This window comes from Podarcis cretensis (genome assembly GCF_951804945.1).
Source record: "Podarcis cretensis genome assembly, chromosome: 1".
Classification (NCBI taxonomy): domain Eukaryota; kingdom Metazoa; phylum Chordata; class Lepidosauria; order Squamata; family Lacertidae; genus Podarcis; species Podarcis cretensis.
In genome coordinates this window covers 102,484,417-102,498,830 of record NC_137170.1, presented here as the reverse complement: position 1 = coordinate 102,498,830, position 14,414 = coordinate 102,484,417, and the positions used below count along the sequence as shown (strand labels likewise).

The window sequence follows — 14,414 nt, the reverse complement described above, 5'->3', positions numbered from 1 at the left end:
TGCCAGCAATTTATCAACTTGTTTGCGTTCTTATGTCCCGCTCGTTTAAGTATAATTAATAATTCTCCAAAAAATTTATATTTTCCTCAATCTCACTTATCATCCTAATTCCAACTATTTTAGTGGTGCTCAATTTTTTGTGATCTAGCATCCTTATTAACATTCAACCAAATTACAATATTTTTGTAGGTAAATCTTGAATTTCTTCCAATCTTCTTCAACCCTCTCCTCTCCCAGGTCTCGGATTCTGCCGGTCATCTCAGCCAGTTCCATATAGTCTATCAGTTGCATCTGCCATTCTTCCAGTGTGGGTAGATCTTGGGTTTTCCAATATTTAGCGATGAGTATCCTTGCTGCCGTTGTTGCATACAAGAAAAAAGTTCTGTCCTTCTTTATCACCCTCTGGCCGACAATACCCAGAAGAAAGGCCTCTGGTTTCTTAAGGAAGGTATACTTAAATACCTTTTTTAACTCATTATATATCATTTCTCAGAAAGCCTTCACTTTAGGGCACGTCCACCAGAGGTGAAAGAATATTCCTTCATTTTCTTTACATTTCCAACATTTATTATCAGACAGGTGGTATATTTTGGCAAGTTTAACTGGGGTCATGTACCATCTATATATCATTTTCATTACATTTTCCTTCAAAGCGTTACAAGCAGTGAAGTTCAACCCAGTGGTCCACAACCTTTCCCAGTCATCAAACATGATATTATACCCAATATCCTGTGTCCACTTTATCATAGCCGATTTAACCGTTTCGTCTTGTGTGTTCCATTTTAACAGCAGGTTATACATTCTTGAAAGTAGTGAATATTAACGCTTTAAACACTAAAGCTCTAAGTTAGTTCAGAGCTTTGTTATATGGAATTTTGTGTGTGGGTTGCTATCTATCAGCCTGAATTTTATATGTGAAAAATAAATTAATGATCAGTTGGTGGGCAGAACTGTATAAAGTGTACATCTAAGTAAGCATAACACCGTTTATAAACAAAAGGAAGTGATTGTTGCACGTCACACTAGTCAGACAAGCCAAGAGATGCATTTAATCTGCAGTTTGACTTATAACACTGCATCCAGAAATTCATGGAGGCCTTGTGTGAATGGACCCCTTTCCCCTCCATTGGATAGAGCTCCTCCATACATGCATTCCCTTGGCCACTCAGCACTGCCTTCACCCTTACGGTAAACAGAGAAGCCCTTGCAGGTTAAAGAGGCTGCAAAGAACCGTTGGATCAGACAACAGAGTTTTAATGATACATCATGCAGGACAGTACTGTATTTGTAACCCAAATTGCATTGCCACTAAAATAAGTTTTACTAATTACATCTGAAGCCGCATTTGATATTTATTTCACTTTCCATAGCTGCAGGTTATTCTAAAATATAACAACTACTACACCACTTTACAAAACCTCAACAATAGTCACCCTCTCTATTAAATCAGACATTACCTCATTAAACAACCAGCTTGAGAAGGTGTTAATGTTACTAACTATTTCAAACAGGGCAAGTTGGCAGCTGCTTATTCCCTTATACATTTCAAAAACAGCTTCAAACTCCAGCTGCAAATGACTAATGTTTGTTGCACCTGTAAAAATTCCTTTTGATAATAAAAATAGCACCAACTCCGTGAAGGATTTAATCCCTCTTGGATGACAAAGGATTGTAGAATAAAGAGCCATTTTTATAAGTCTTGACTGTGCATGCTGTTTTCAAATGTTCAAAAATTTAGGTTGTATTTATTCAATCCAACATCTGTGTACTTTAATCAAATATCAAGAGTGTGTGTCTTGTGCAAGCTGTGATACACCAAGCTGAGTACAGCCACACACAGTTGCCTTATCGGGGACTTGATGAGTCTCCTATCGCTGCCTAAGGTGAGACTGTGTGTAATGCAAGGCTGTTGGGCTGTTCTGTCTTGGTGGGTTACAAGCTGTGCATGCCTGCTTTGTGTACTATTTTATTTTTATAGTTACACTAAAATATCACTAGAGAAGCCCCTTCCTTGGAAAATATCACGTAGTTTTGCACCTCAATCTTAACAGCATTTTAAACTTAAGAATCCTGTTAAGTTTTCGGTAAAAATGTCCTTCCAAAGCCAGTTTCCTACAGATCATAACCTCAAAGCTGCAAAACTAAACTGCCAGGGAAAATAAGTGATGACATGGCTACTGACCGCCAGATGGCAGCAGTGTGTTTTATGAATAATGCAGGATGGTAGTGCCATTCAACTTCATTATACATTAAAATTGCAAATTAATAATTACTTTTCAAATGTGAGGAAAGTGGCGTGGTTTGTTTTGTTTTTTTAAGAAAAAGCGGAGACGCTAGATTCTTAAAGTGACATGGCTGGGTACCTGACATCCTTCTTTTCTGCTATGGAAGGGAATAAAATGTTGATTTTATCCTGCGACCCATTTAGTTGCTTGGGCCTTGCTGCTCTTTTGTGCTTCTGCCCTGACAGAATTACTACTTCATGTGTACATGAAACATTGTTAGGCTTAATTTTAGCAACACAGAAATGCCTCAAGCTCAAAAGAAATATTTTCCTTTCTGATGGACAAATAACATCTGCAGCTATGAAAGCTGCAGTGTAGCTGTCAAAGAAAAAGACAAGTCACATAATTTCTTACATGCAAATTCTCACACAAACACACTTGTACACAACTAGGTACCTTCAAGTTTGTAAATATATTTATACACCCAAACCCACCCACATACTCTAGGTTTATATATGTCTAGCACCAGTGGATAAAAGGGGAGTTTTTCTATAGTCTATATCAATTTATACAATGGGAACAGGACAGGGATGTGAAACCTGTGGCTCTGCAGATGTTGGTATCCAAACAGCATGTGCCTCAGCTGGAACAAACAATTATCAGGGATGATGGAAGCTGTCATCAAACAACTTCTGGAGTGCCAGAAATTCCCTGTCCCTGTAGGGTCTTTTGGGCTGTGGCATCCTCGCATTCTCTTTGTGGAACACTCTCCTTCAAGAAATCCACAGGGCTGGTTGGTTCGAGGCTGACCATCTGGAAGTAACCTTGCTTTTGTCAGGCTGTGGGATTGAAGTGAGCCTATAGGTAAACACTGACTTTTTGTCTTGATATTCTTTTCAAATCGCAATCTACTGACTGGCACCCACAAGTAGTTGCAGTGTGTGTGTGTGCATGTGTGTGAGAGTGTGTGTAAATAAAAATCACTGAGTTTGTGCCGCAGGCAGATTTGAAATGAAAATGTTTTCCTCTGAGCTCAGCTGTGAACTGTGTTTACAGAGTGGGTCAAAAGAAACTGTGAGGATCTCCAAAAGTGATGCCCAGTCAACCCTTCATGTGTAGAAGAAGTAATTGTTTCCCAGATATCAATGTCTTATTCCATCATTACCCTTTCTACTTTTTTCAATGAGGAATATTAATCCTGTCATGAAAATGTGGCTTAGATATTTTACTTTTATATTCTGCGATTCTCATGCATGCAAATCAAGGTTCTAAGCAGGGTTGGCCCACCCATGAGACAAGGTGAGGTAACTGCCTCAGGCAGCAGGATCCATGGGAGCAGCAGATCCCAGTGTATATCTTTCTTTCCCCCTTGCTCCTGATGTAGATCTTCACTCACCCCTTCTTCCCTGGTGGGTACCATTTTGTGGTACCATTTTGTGGTTCACCTCAGGCACCAAAATGTCTTGGACCAGCCCTGGTTCTAAGTGTGTTCTACTGCTGTGTTCACTGTCAATGGGAAAAGTTTTGAAAAGTTCTGGAAAATGTCACTGCCACTACCCACAGATGGGTTGAGGTTCTTAAGGACAGTAAACATCATTTGCCTTTGCTATGTGTTTTTTTTTATATTCCCCAGCCCCATTACCATAAATTTCTCAAAACTGATGAATTGCTTCAGCCGTTTGTCTGCCTTTTATCCTACCCTAACTAAAGCTGTCAGATAGTTTTCTATTTGCGTCACCCTGATGGACAGGCAGATGGCATGAACGGATTCATTAGCTTTTACATGTACTAAATAAGTCAAAAGCATTTTGGACCCAAATGTCCTGTTTTTCAGGTGCAAAGCAAATGAAAATGTGCCTTGAGCAAGACCAGTGACATGTCCACTAACATCTGGGGAGATATCTGAGAAACTTTGTTTCTGGCCATTTCCCATTTGCAACTTAAAACTGGTTAAATGGGCAGAAGTGGTTGAGGCAGTTTCCTACCTTGAGATAATAGAAATGGTGCATAGTTCTAAGAGAAAGCAAACAACAAACCTGTGCATGCCGGCTCATTTCAGCACCCAGAAACTTGTGTGTATGAGTAACTAATTGCTGACCCCAAGCAATATTCAGCTTGCAAGGAATGTCCATTGCAACACTCCATGCCCCTGGTAGCAATTGGCACTGATGTAGGTAGCATTCCATGTTATTAGGCTGATTCAGATAGTAAGATCAATGCAAATGATATTCCCTGCCACATAACATGCTGTGATTTGGAAGCATTTTTCAGAAGTCTCTAGTTAGAGTAACTGACATTGGAATCATCTTGGGCTTTCTAATCCCACAGAAAATGTACAACACTCATTTTATGCACCACACTACAATCACTTCATTGTTTGGTATTAGGATTCATACCTGCTACCACTTTTTCTGATTCAGCAAGAACCAAATCTAATCTTTGTTAGGATGCTATGCTTTGAGATCATCTGGTCTGTCTAGGCTAATGAGCATCAGTACCCCACTCTAACTGGTGCTGCAAAGCAACTAAGATCAGACAAATAAGCTCCCTTTGCCTGAGATTTGTCCCAGTGGTGTAAAGGGTAAGGCAAGGTGCTTGGGCCCTGCTGTCAGATTCCATGGTTTGAGTCCTCTTGGGCCTTATCATCCACCTAGAAGGAGGCAATGGACTCATCCTTTCTCCACTGCAATAACTGATGGGAAATGGATATAATGCAAAATTTAAAATAACTTTTCTACTAAAGCTCTCAGCATCTGTTGTTTGATATCAGCTGGGCTGCACATAAAGATGCAATACTCAGCCACTTTAAAGCAGTTCATGTGTCATTAGAGAACATTCAATTGACTGATCAGTTTGAATATTCTCTGGGGCATATCTCTTTGCTACTATACCATGCATTCTATTCTAAATACATTCCCTTTCACCTTCTAAAAGCAATATTACTATCCCTCCAAACCATGTGGAAGAACCTACTCAGGCAATGGATTCCGCTGCCCCAAGGGTTTTTACGTTGTTATATAGGCAACTTAATAAATGTGCCTTAAATTCCAAGGCTCAGCCGTTGCAGCACATTTCATACAGATTTCACCCTCTCTCTTGAAATTGCTTCCTTCTCTCTTAATAGGAATACAATTCAACATCTAGGTAACAGAACTGCATAACAGCCCCTGGTCTTGTATACTTTTCACTCTAGTATTCCACTTTGCCATAATAAATAGCAGTAAATCATACATAAACTTCATGCAAGAGTTTCACGATGGCCAATGACCCTGGCATTCCTCTTTAACAGACAGACAAGTTTCCCTAAGATTTTGTTCAATACTTCTCTTTATGCAGAAGCTTTTAAAGTGTGCTGTAGTAAACTTGTCCAAATCAATAATCCTTGGTTCTGATATATAGCCTAATAGAGTCAGCTAACACTTGCAAGTCTGACTCACTTTCTATATGCTCTGTGGCCATATATAAGGCAGTTTCCTATGTTTCTATGAAGAATCTGGAATACTGTGTGTAGTTCTGACCAGCCAACCACAGCTGGAAAAGGTTCAGAAAAGCTAATCTTCAAAACAATGTACACATGTAATATAACCTAATATCTTCTCAAGTGAAACAAAATGTCCTGAATGGATTAATAAATAAAATAGGGAATTGCGCCAATGGTCACCAACACAACTCGTTAACACCACCTATCATTCACATACAAATAAGTATCCTAGTATATTGGGTTAGGCCTGTGAATGGAAGGGCACCTCTTGATCCAACCCTCTCATTTGGATCCAATACAGCATATATCATAAATAGAATTTATGCTACTAATTCCCAGGCAAAAGATTGAACATAAGGTATCGTCCTTGGGTAAGGAATGCCTTGTATCATTGTTCTGTACACTGCAAATCACACTGTTGGTACTAAAGAAATGTTTAGTGTAGCAGTAACTTGTAGGCAGACATGATACCAGAGGTCAACCAGGTCAGGCACAGGCTGAAGGTCCCAGGGGCTCAGAAAGCCCCCTACTGGCACTGCACTTGCAACCTGCCACTCACCATCCTCCTGGCTGAGCTTCTAAAATCAGTTCAGTGCTAGGAAGGCAGCACTATTCTGCCCAATACATCTATAGTATGCACTATCCGGAACATAGGGAATGTATAGATCTACAGGGATACAGGTGGTGCTGTGGTCTAAACCACAGAGCCTAGGACTTGCCAATCAGAAGGTTGGTGGTTCAAATCTCCGCGACGGGGTGAGTTCCCGTTGCTCGGTCCCAGCTTCCTGCCAACCTAGCAGTTCGAAAGCATGTCACAGTGCAAGTAGATAAATAGGTACAGCTCCAGCGGGAAGGTAAACAGCATTTCCGTGTGCTGCTCTGGTTCGCCAGAAGCGGCTTGGTCATGCTGGCCACATGACCTGGAAGCTGTACGCCGGCTCCCTCGGTCAATAAAGCGAGATGAGCGCCGCAATCCCAGAGTTGGCCACGACTGAACCTAATGGTCAGGGATACCTTTACCTTTACAGTACCTTTAGGGCTAAGACTATTAATAGGTCCTGCTCTGGTTGATGGGATGGCAGTGGGCATTGGTGTCACTGTACCAAGGACCCCCTGAAATCTTGTGTTAGCCCTGTTTGTAAGCAACATCCCCCAGTACACTTGGATAGTCTTCAAATGAATTGATGCCAAGGTGAAACATATTCAGCCCTTTTCTCCCCCACCGTCCTATTAGAATGCTAAATTCAGAATATGCTGATTGACTTTCACGTTGCAGGAAACAAACAGCAAGACTGAAATAGGAGGAAAAGCTAAGCTGTTTCAGAGGAAAGTTGTATCACAAGCATGAAACACTGAACCTTGAGATGATTTTTAGAAAACTAATCTAGTTACTAATGCTTCGGTAACCATATTAGCACTGACTGCATAACACTCTGTTGTGTCATTACTTTCTTCAGCAGCAGCTCCCATCAAGCTGTACCTATCCAACGTAAAATTGGAGTTGATAAAGGAGAGAGGACGATAGGGCAATTGGAGACACAGTTTCAGTTGCTGACTGACAACACTGCCATCCCTTAACATGGTTTTATTTAGTTATTACAACCATCTCTCTGTAAATGACACTTAGGATTATTTAAGATTATGTTGTAATCCTTTTAATCCCCACTGCTTTAAATTTCAGGCTCAACACCAAAGAGCAAACTAGCACTTAGCGGAAATGTTTAAAGCATGTGATTTGAACATAAATCTTCTTTTATTCGCAACTCTTCTGATGAAGACCTAGTGTAACGTGTCAGTTTGCCAGGGAGACGGAGACGATACCCAGCTGCAAATTGCACCGTGTGCTCATAGGATCCTGTGAAGCTGCTTCAAACAACTTTCTGCTTTCATGTTCTCCTTTGTCAAGAAAATTAAGCATTCACAAGACAATAGGTCTTGATAAATACTTCAAGGTGTGGCAGAGGACCACAATGGCATTGAATAATGATACAGCAGCAACAACAACAACAACGCAATGCCTGCCATCCCATGAACAGGCATGCATCCCATTTGCTTCTACCAGTGGGAAAATTGGTACAAATAGCCGCTTACCATCTTGCTGGCAAGCGGCGGTTGCAGCCCAATGCAGTGCCTCCTCTCTCCCCCAGATGTGCAGTGCCATTTTAGATTGTTTCCATGCTGCCATGGAGGCTCACGGGTTCCCGCCTAAGTCATCCTCCAAACAAACCAATCCATGGCAGCCCTGGGACACTGTTCAGCCCGGACACTGAGGTCCAGCTCCGAGGGCCTTCTGACGGTTCCCTCACTGCGAGAAGTGAGGTTACAGGGAACCAGGCAGAGGGCCTTCTCGGTAGTGGCACCTGCCCTGTGGAACGCCCTCCTTTCAGATGTCAAGGCAATAAGCAACTATCTTACTTTTCAAAGACATCTGAAGGCAGCCCTGTTTAGGGAAGTTTTTAATGTTTAATGCTATATTGTGTTTTTAATATTCGGTTGGGAGCCACCCAGAGTGGCTGGGGAGACCCAGCCAGATGGGCGGGGTATAAATAATATGTTGTTGTTGTTGTTGTTGTTGTTGGGTGCGGGTGGGGCATGGCCATCTACTTAGCCCAGCCGACCACTCAGCACAGAATCCAGTCGGCTGACCACTCAGCTGGGAGCGTCACCCAACGCTTGCAAGCTAGGTTTTTTTTAGCAGGTGCTTACACATAAATCTAGCCAAATTATGAGGGAAGTATACGAAGAGGCGTCAAGGAATCCTAAGTGGGCTCACCCTCATAGGAGCAGCCCCTTGAAGCTGGCCCTGACAACTGAGGCAGCAATCTTCTGTGCATAGGAGGATGCTGTAAGGCTGAAATCTACATCACTGTTACTCATAAAGCAGCACCTTTGTGATCAATGGAGAGTAATCAACTAAATAGTTGTGATAGCCCAATAGGATTTACTCTCCATCCACCCACACCTTGCGCCATCTCCACATCTGCTCTGGAGGGTTGGGGGAACGCCAAGAACATATGTAGTGGGTGTGAGAGAAAAGGAGAATGTTTCATTGCACATTGTGCTGGTAGAACATTTTGCTTCGCACTATGTTGACTACAACCCAACTTCTTTAGCATCAGCGTATAAGCATCACTTATCCTGCCAACCTAGCAGTTTGAAAGCACAAAGTGCAAGTAGATAAATAGGTACTGCTCCGGCGGGAAGGTAAATGGCGTTTCCGTGCGCTGCTCTGGTTCGCCAGAAGCGGCTTAGTCATGCTGGCGACATGACCTGGAAGCTGTACGCTGGCTCCCTCAGCCAATAAAGCAAGATGAGCACCGCAACCCCAGAGCTGTGTGCGACTGGACCTAACGGTCAGGGGTCCCTTTACCTTTACCTTTATAAGCATCACTATAAAACTTTCTTTACATTCATTAAAATTATCTGACTTTGGAATAAATGCATAGCTGATTGAGCTGGCTCTAAGAGATTCAGAGTTGTTGCTTTTTTACCTCCCCATTCCTGTGCCGTCTTTGCTCTGGAATGAACCTGTCATTAAAGCCCTAAGAAATAATAAAAATAAACAGGCAAATTCCACTCAGTTGGGAATATAGCTTATGTAAGCAGCGTGTGAAAGTTCTGTTTACAGGAGTTCACTAGGTCAAGGATCCCAGTCTTAAACCCAAAACAAATTACCTACCAACTTTTAAAAACAAATTGAACATGGCACATTAATCAGCAAATCAACAGGTTCTCAAGGGTTTTCAGCTGATTCAATCATCAAGACACTTTAGGCCGGGGGGGGGGGGACAGGAAAGAGTGAATAAAATGTTACGTGTTCCAATTGCCTTAACAAAGTAAAAGCATTGCCATTGCACACTCTATACTATGCATGGAAAGGAACTCTGGTTTGTTTAGTTTTTTGCTTTGTTTTTAATAATGAAACTGCCAAATAATGATAGGGCAATAATAAACCATCTCCTACCTGGAAAACATTCTTTTTGCTAGACTTGTCTTTAGTCCATTCGATGTGAGCTCCACACAAGTCCACCCATTCAGATTTATACCCTGCTTTCTGTTGACAAAAAAAATGAGAATCAGTTACAGCAAACTTTATCAGATAAAATCAGAAAAGACTGGCTAGGGAAACTACTATCATCTGAATACCCCAGTACAAATTTCCATATACAGTATTAGCCTACTCCTAATATCAGAATTAGAAACACACACTTCCTGAGGGATAGACTACTAGAAAAATGAATGTTGGTACCTTAAGAATTCAATTATCTATGCAAAGTTTGTTTCTAAAAACTTAGTGGTGGTGTATAGTACTTTAATCAGGCTGTGCCTACTCAGTGGGACAGCTGAGGTAAGGAACAGCCACTATTATGGGCAATTAGTTCATTACCTCAGTACCATTTAAACCAGGCACATCAAACTTCCAAGAGAGTGCGATCTACTCCCAGTATAAAAAAAATGGCAGTGATCTACCAATTGTCATTTGAGGAAGAGGGTGCATGGGGTGTGTGAATTGCCCAGAATTGTTGACCTTTTTTTGCAGAGGATTGCCCAGAGTTCTTCAACTTTTCTTTGTTAACTTTTGGTAAACTTTATTTAAGCCCATGATCAATAAGGGTCCCACGATCTACCAGGATCAGCCGGAGATCTACTGGTAGATCGCAATCTACTGGTTGGACATGCCTGATTTAGACAATGCCTTTCTGTAAGGCCCTGAACACTTAGGAACAGGTTGGTAGTGCTTTAAAATGAGTTATTGATTTCCCTAGCGCTATGAGTTCCTTGTTTGCTGATGGTTTGTTGTTGTTTTTTATGTTAGAAAGGGCAGTAAGTTTCAGTTCCTGAGTGCCAACCCTTTTGAGGAAGCTGCTGTCCAGCCGAGGTGAACAGAAAGAGGCCATTTCTCCTCCAACCAGCATAGCAACCAAGCATCAGAAAGGCACAACCTGGAAGGTAGAATTTGTGAAAGGTGGTGCTCTGTTTTATTATATTTTGACACATATGTAAATAATATCATTTATATAAAATCTTATTTTTGTACTGCTGTTTGATGTTTGAAAGTTTTGTCTTTCCCCCTCTGTTTAAGTCCTTTGCTGTGAGTTCCTTCAGAGACCCTTAATTAAAAACATTAAGCATCATGCTTTTTTTAGAATAAAAAGAAAGGAAGTTACAGGGCTCCTATGAATTTTGTTGTTGTTTTTCAGATGCCTTAGTATTACATGAAATTAAAAATCTATTTTCTATTGAACAACTCTAATGTGGTTATTTCAAATTGTTCTTTACACCGATAACACAGAAAAAATAATTGGTGTTTTAAAGTTAATGGACAGCACATTAGTTACCACAATGAGGTAGGTGGATCACAGTTGTAACAACAGAAGGATAAACTTTGGATCTCCTTTGAAATCTGTCAACTTTGCTGGAATGCATAAGCAAATGCTCTCTCCTTTGATCAAATGATTATTAAACAACCATTAAGTAAGGCTGGGCTGAAATTCTCTATCCCCTTTCCAAGGACAGTGTATTTTGTGGGGTGGAAATATTTGTAACAGTCATCCCCGCCCTGCAAGAATGTCTCTGAGAAATACACGACATTGTGATGCAGCACTTTTCCTGTATGGCATTGAGTCCCAAATTAGAGTAGAATGCCTTCAGAGGTTGCTGAAGGAAGCCTATCCACTTGAAGTGGTGGCAAACTCTTTTTTCATAGGGGGGGGGCAATCATTCCATTGTGAAACCATCACATGGTTCCACCAGAAGCTAAATTAAGTCCAGTGCTGCTCAGCCCACAAGCGATCACACCAATTTAGTTGTGTGAGCAGAAATTCACATTGAGGAAGGGCTATAGCTCGGTAGCAGAGCTCATGTTTTGCATGTAGAAGGTCTCCGTTTCAGTCCCTACCATCTCCAGGAAGGACTGGGAAAGACTGATCTAGCTCTGTGTAAGTTGGCAAAGGAAACTGCATGCAGAAGCAGCTCAGATGTGCAAAGTACCCTTTGAAAAATGAGATGTTGCTGTTTTGTATTGTAACTGACAGTTGTGCATCCTTCCTGCTATCATTCATGATTGAGCCTTTCCATTCCCACCCAACTGCAACAATTAACATATATGCCTCCACCTGTTACCCAGCTCCTGGAACCGACCAAGAAATCCAGAATGTCTTTGTGTCTCTTATGAATCCTTCTCACTGTCCTTTCTTTACCATGATCACCTGAATGGACAGACTAAAGCACCCTCACCTGCCCCAGAGCATCACTGGAATGTTATCTTGAATGTATAAACTGAAGAGAGACATCTGGGGGGGGGGGCGTGTTTAATTTGCCAGTATCCAGTACAGTGGTACCTCAGGTTAAGTACTTAATTCGTTCTGGAGGTCTGTACTTAACCTGAAACTGTTCTTAACCTGAAGCACCACTTTAGCTAATGGGGCCTCCTGCTGCTGCCGCACCGCTGGAGCACAATTTCTGTTCTCATCCGGAAGCAAAGTGCTTAACCTGAAGCACTATTTCTGGGTTAGCAGAGTCTGTAACCTGAAGCATATGCAACCTGAAGCGTATGTAACCCGAGGTACCACTGTACTGAAAAAAACACATACAACCAAAGCATTTAAAACATCTTTGTCTTTCCTCTGCTTTATGAAATTCATAGGAATCCTGCACACTTCCTCCAGGAGCGAGTAAAAGCTATCATGAGGACTCCCTCCAACACTCGAATGTCCTTGCTTTGGGTTCTTCAGTCAGACCAATTATGTTACATCAAAGCCATTGGAAGGGACTGTGCCTGTAAATTGCTACAAGTGCCTGTTACAATGAAATCTTATTCTCCATGCATATGGATTTGGAAGGCATCTTCACTCAGTAAATTAGTGTGCAGAAGGGCTAATAACCTGAGGTAAGATACCCTCTGTTCTGAATAAACTATCTGGCGGGAGGAAAAATGTATACTGTATAGTGGACTAGAATTTTATGTCAAAACGGAAATGTGTTTAAAAAGACATTTCCCTTATAGAATGTTGCTGACAACTGAATCTGAAGGATACATAGTAGAGTATTTTTATACCACAGTCAGAGCAATTGATGAAAAAAACTGAAGAATACACAATTGAAAGGAAGGCAAAATTCAATGTGTCTGCAATACACATTTCAGAGGCACTGCCTGTCCGCAATGCACACCACTTTATTTTATACATCTATGATGTTTAGCAGAGTTGCACGCGTGCAATGTCAAATGTAGCCCTATTCAGTAGTTCTTCTTTCTCTCTGCCCTCGATTATAATTGTACAAGGGGAGAATAGGGATGAGTCCATTGGACCTGCCTCCTCCTGCATGTCCGTATCTCTCACTCACACACATATTGGGGGCTTAACTTCTCCAGCAGGGAGCCTTTTATTCTTAGGTAGGTTCCCTGCATGATAAAGAAACCTCAAAGAGCAAGCTGCTAGGACCTGGCAGTGCAAATGGTATCACAAGCCAGGGCTTAAATGATTCTAGATAGTCCTAATGTACTCATGAGGTTCTGACAGACAACACACTTCAGCCAGATTACGGAGTTTCAATTTAATAATTGATTCAATGACCAGTTTGTAATACTATGGCTCCATTTGGAAGCAACCTTGGTCTATATGTTGCTTTATCATACTTGGATATCTTCCGAAATATATAAGGACATTGTTATTTAAAAACTGGTAATGATTAACTCAGTCCAGTTTTGTTTCTTGCTGTTTCCAAATGTAACTGCATATATGCATGGGTATGAAGGACTATTGGAATGCATTTTTATTTCTCTCTCTATATTGTTGAAATGGAACTGTTGCACTGAAATATTTTGTTTCATATTTTTGTTTCATATTTAAAAGAAACGATCAATTTATACCCAGTACTTAATAATCAGGAATTAATGAATTAATACATTTCTGTTTTAAGAACATATCCATCTTTGTAATAAATTGCATAATTTTCATGCCCAAAATAAGATTGCTGTGTTATTAAATTCATACCACAATGAATGAATATTACATTATTTAATTAATGGTTGAATTCTTCCGTTCTCTAAAGTAAACAATACTTGAAAGTAAAATCAGTAAACAAATAATTTTTAATGAAATCACATGTGTACATTTGCTTCCTTTGCTCCTATCAAAAATTACAGTAGGATGAATGGTTTGCTGCAAACATCACATTAGCTGCATCAGAAACAAATAAGCTTGCCTCCATAGACTCCTTCTGGTAAAGAACTTTTTTTTCAGATTGTTAGGCATGAAGGGGGGGGTAGTTCTGAGCAGCTGTACTTTAGCAATGGGATATTTTAGACATTAATGAAATAATATAATGAGTTCATTTTTTGTGGCAAAGGCTGGATCCTATGATCTGACCATTTTTTATTATCTGTTGATTGAACAGTGCCTTCATTTCTATTCCCTTAGAAAATAATAATAACAACAATAAAACCACAATAGCCAAACTGGCCTATTTGCATGCCCAAGCACATTTGTGCATTGACTGGCCCTTTCCCAAGTTTATGTTCCATTTGCGGCTGCTTGTGGTGCATAAGAACCCACTTCTCCAAATACCAAAAGTACCAGATTTAACGGGTTGCACCACAGGGAGGTGCTATTGGAAAGGAAGGTTTGCAGCTTCAGTCCATGTTTCTTCCTACATCTGGACTTTGGTTAAGCCCTAAACCTGTTCCTTGGCCTCTTGACAAACTTCTT

The 14,414-nt window shown here is 40.9% G+C and overlaps 1 protein-coding gene across 12 annotated transcripts in view; it reads right to left on the bottom strand.

Moving 5' to 3' along the window:
• The window catches only part of ARHGAP15 (Rho GTPase activating protein 15), a 386,745-nt gene that overhangs the window by 319,502 nt on the left and 52,829 nt on the right, over nucleotides 1-14,414 (bottom strand). For all 12 annotated transcript variants that reach the window (XM_079994046.1, XM_079994052.1, XM_079994048.1 and 9 more), the window contains one exon: nucleotides 9,671-9,760. In XM_079994046.1, coding sequence (XP_079850172.1) covers nucleotides 9,671-9,760 — 90 coding nt within the window. The remainder of the gene's footprint in view (nucleotides 1-9,670; nucleotides 9,761-14,414) is intronic.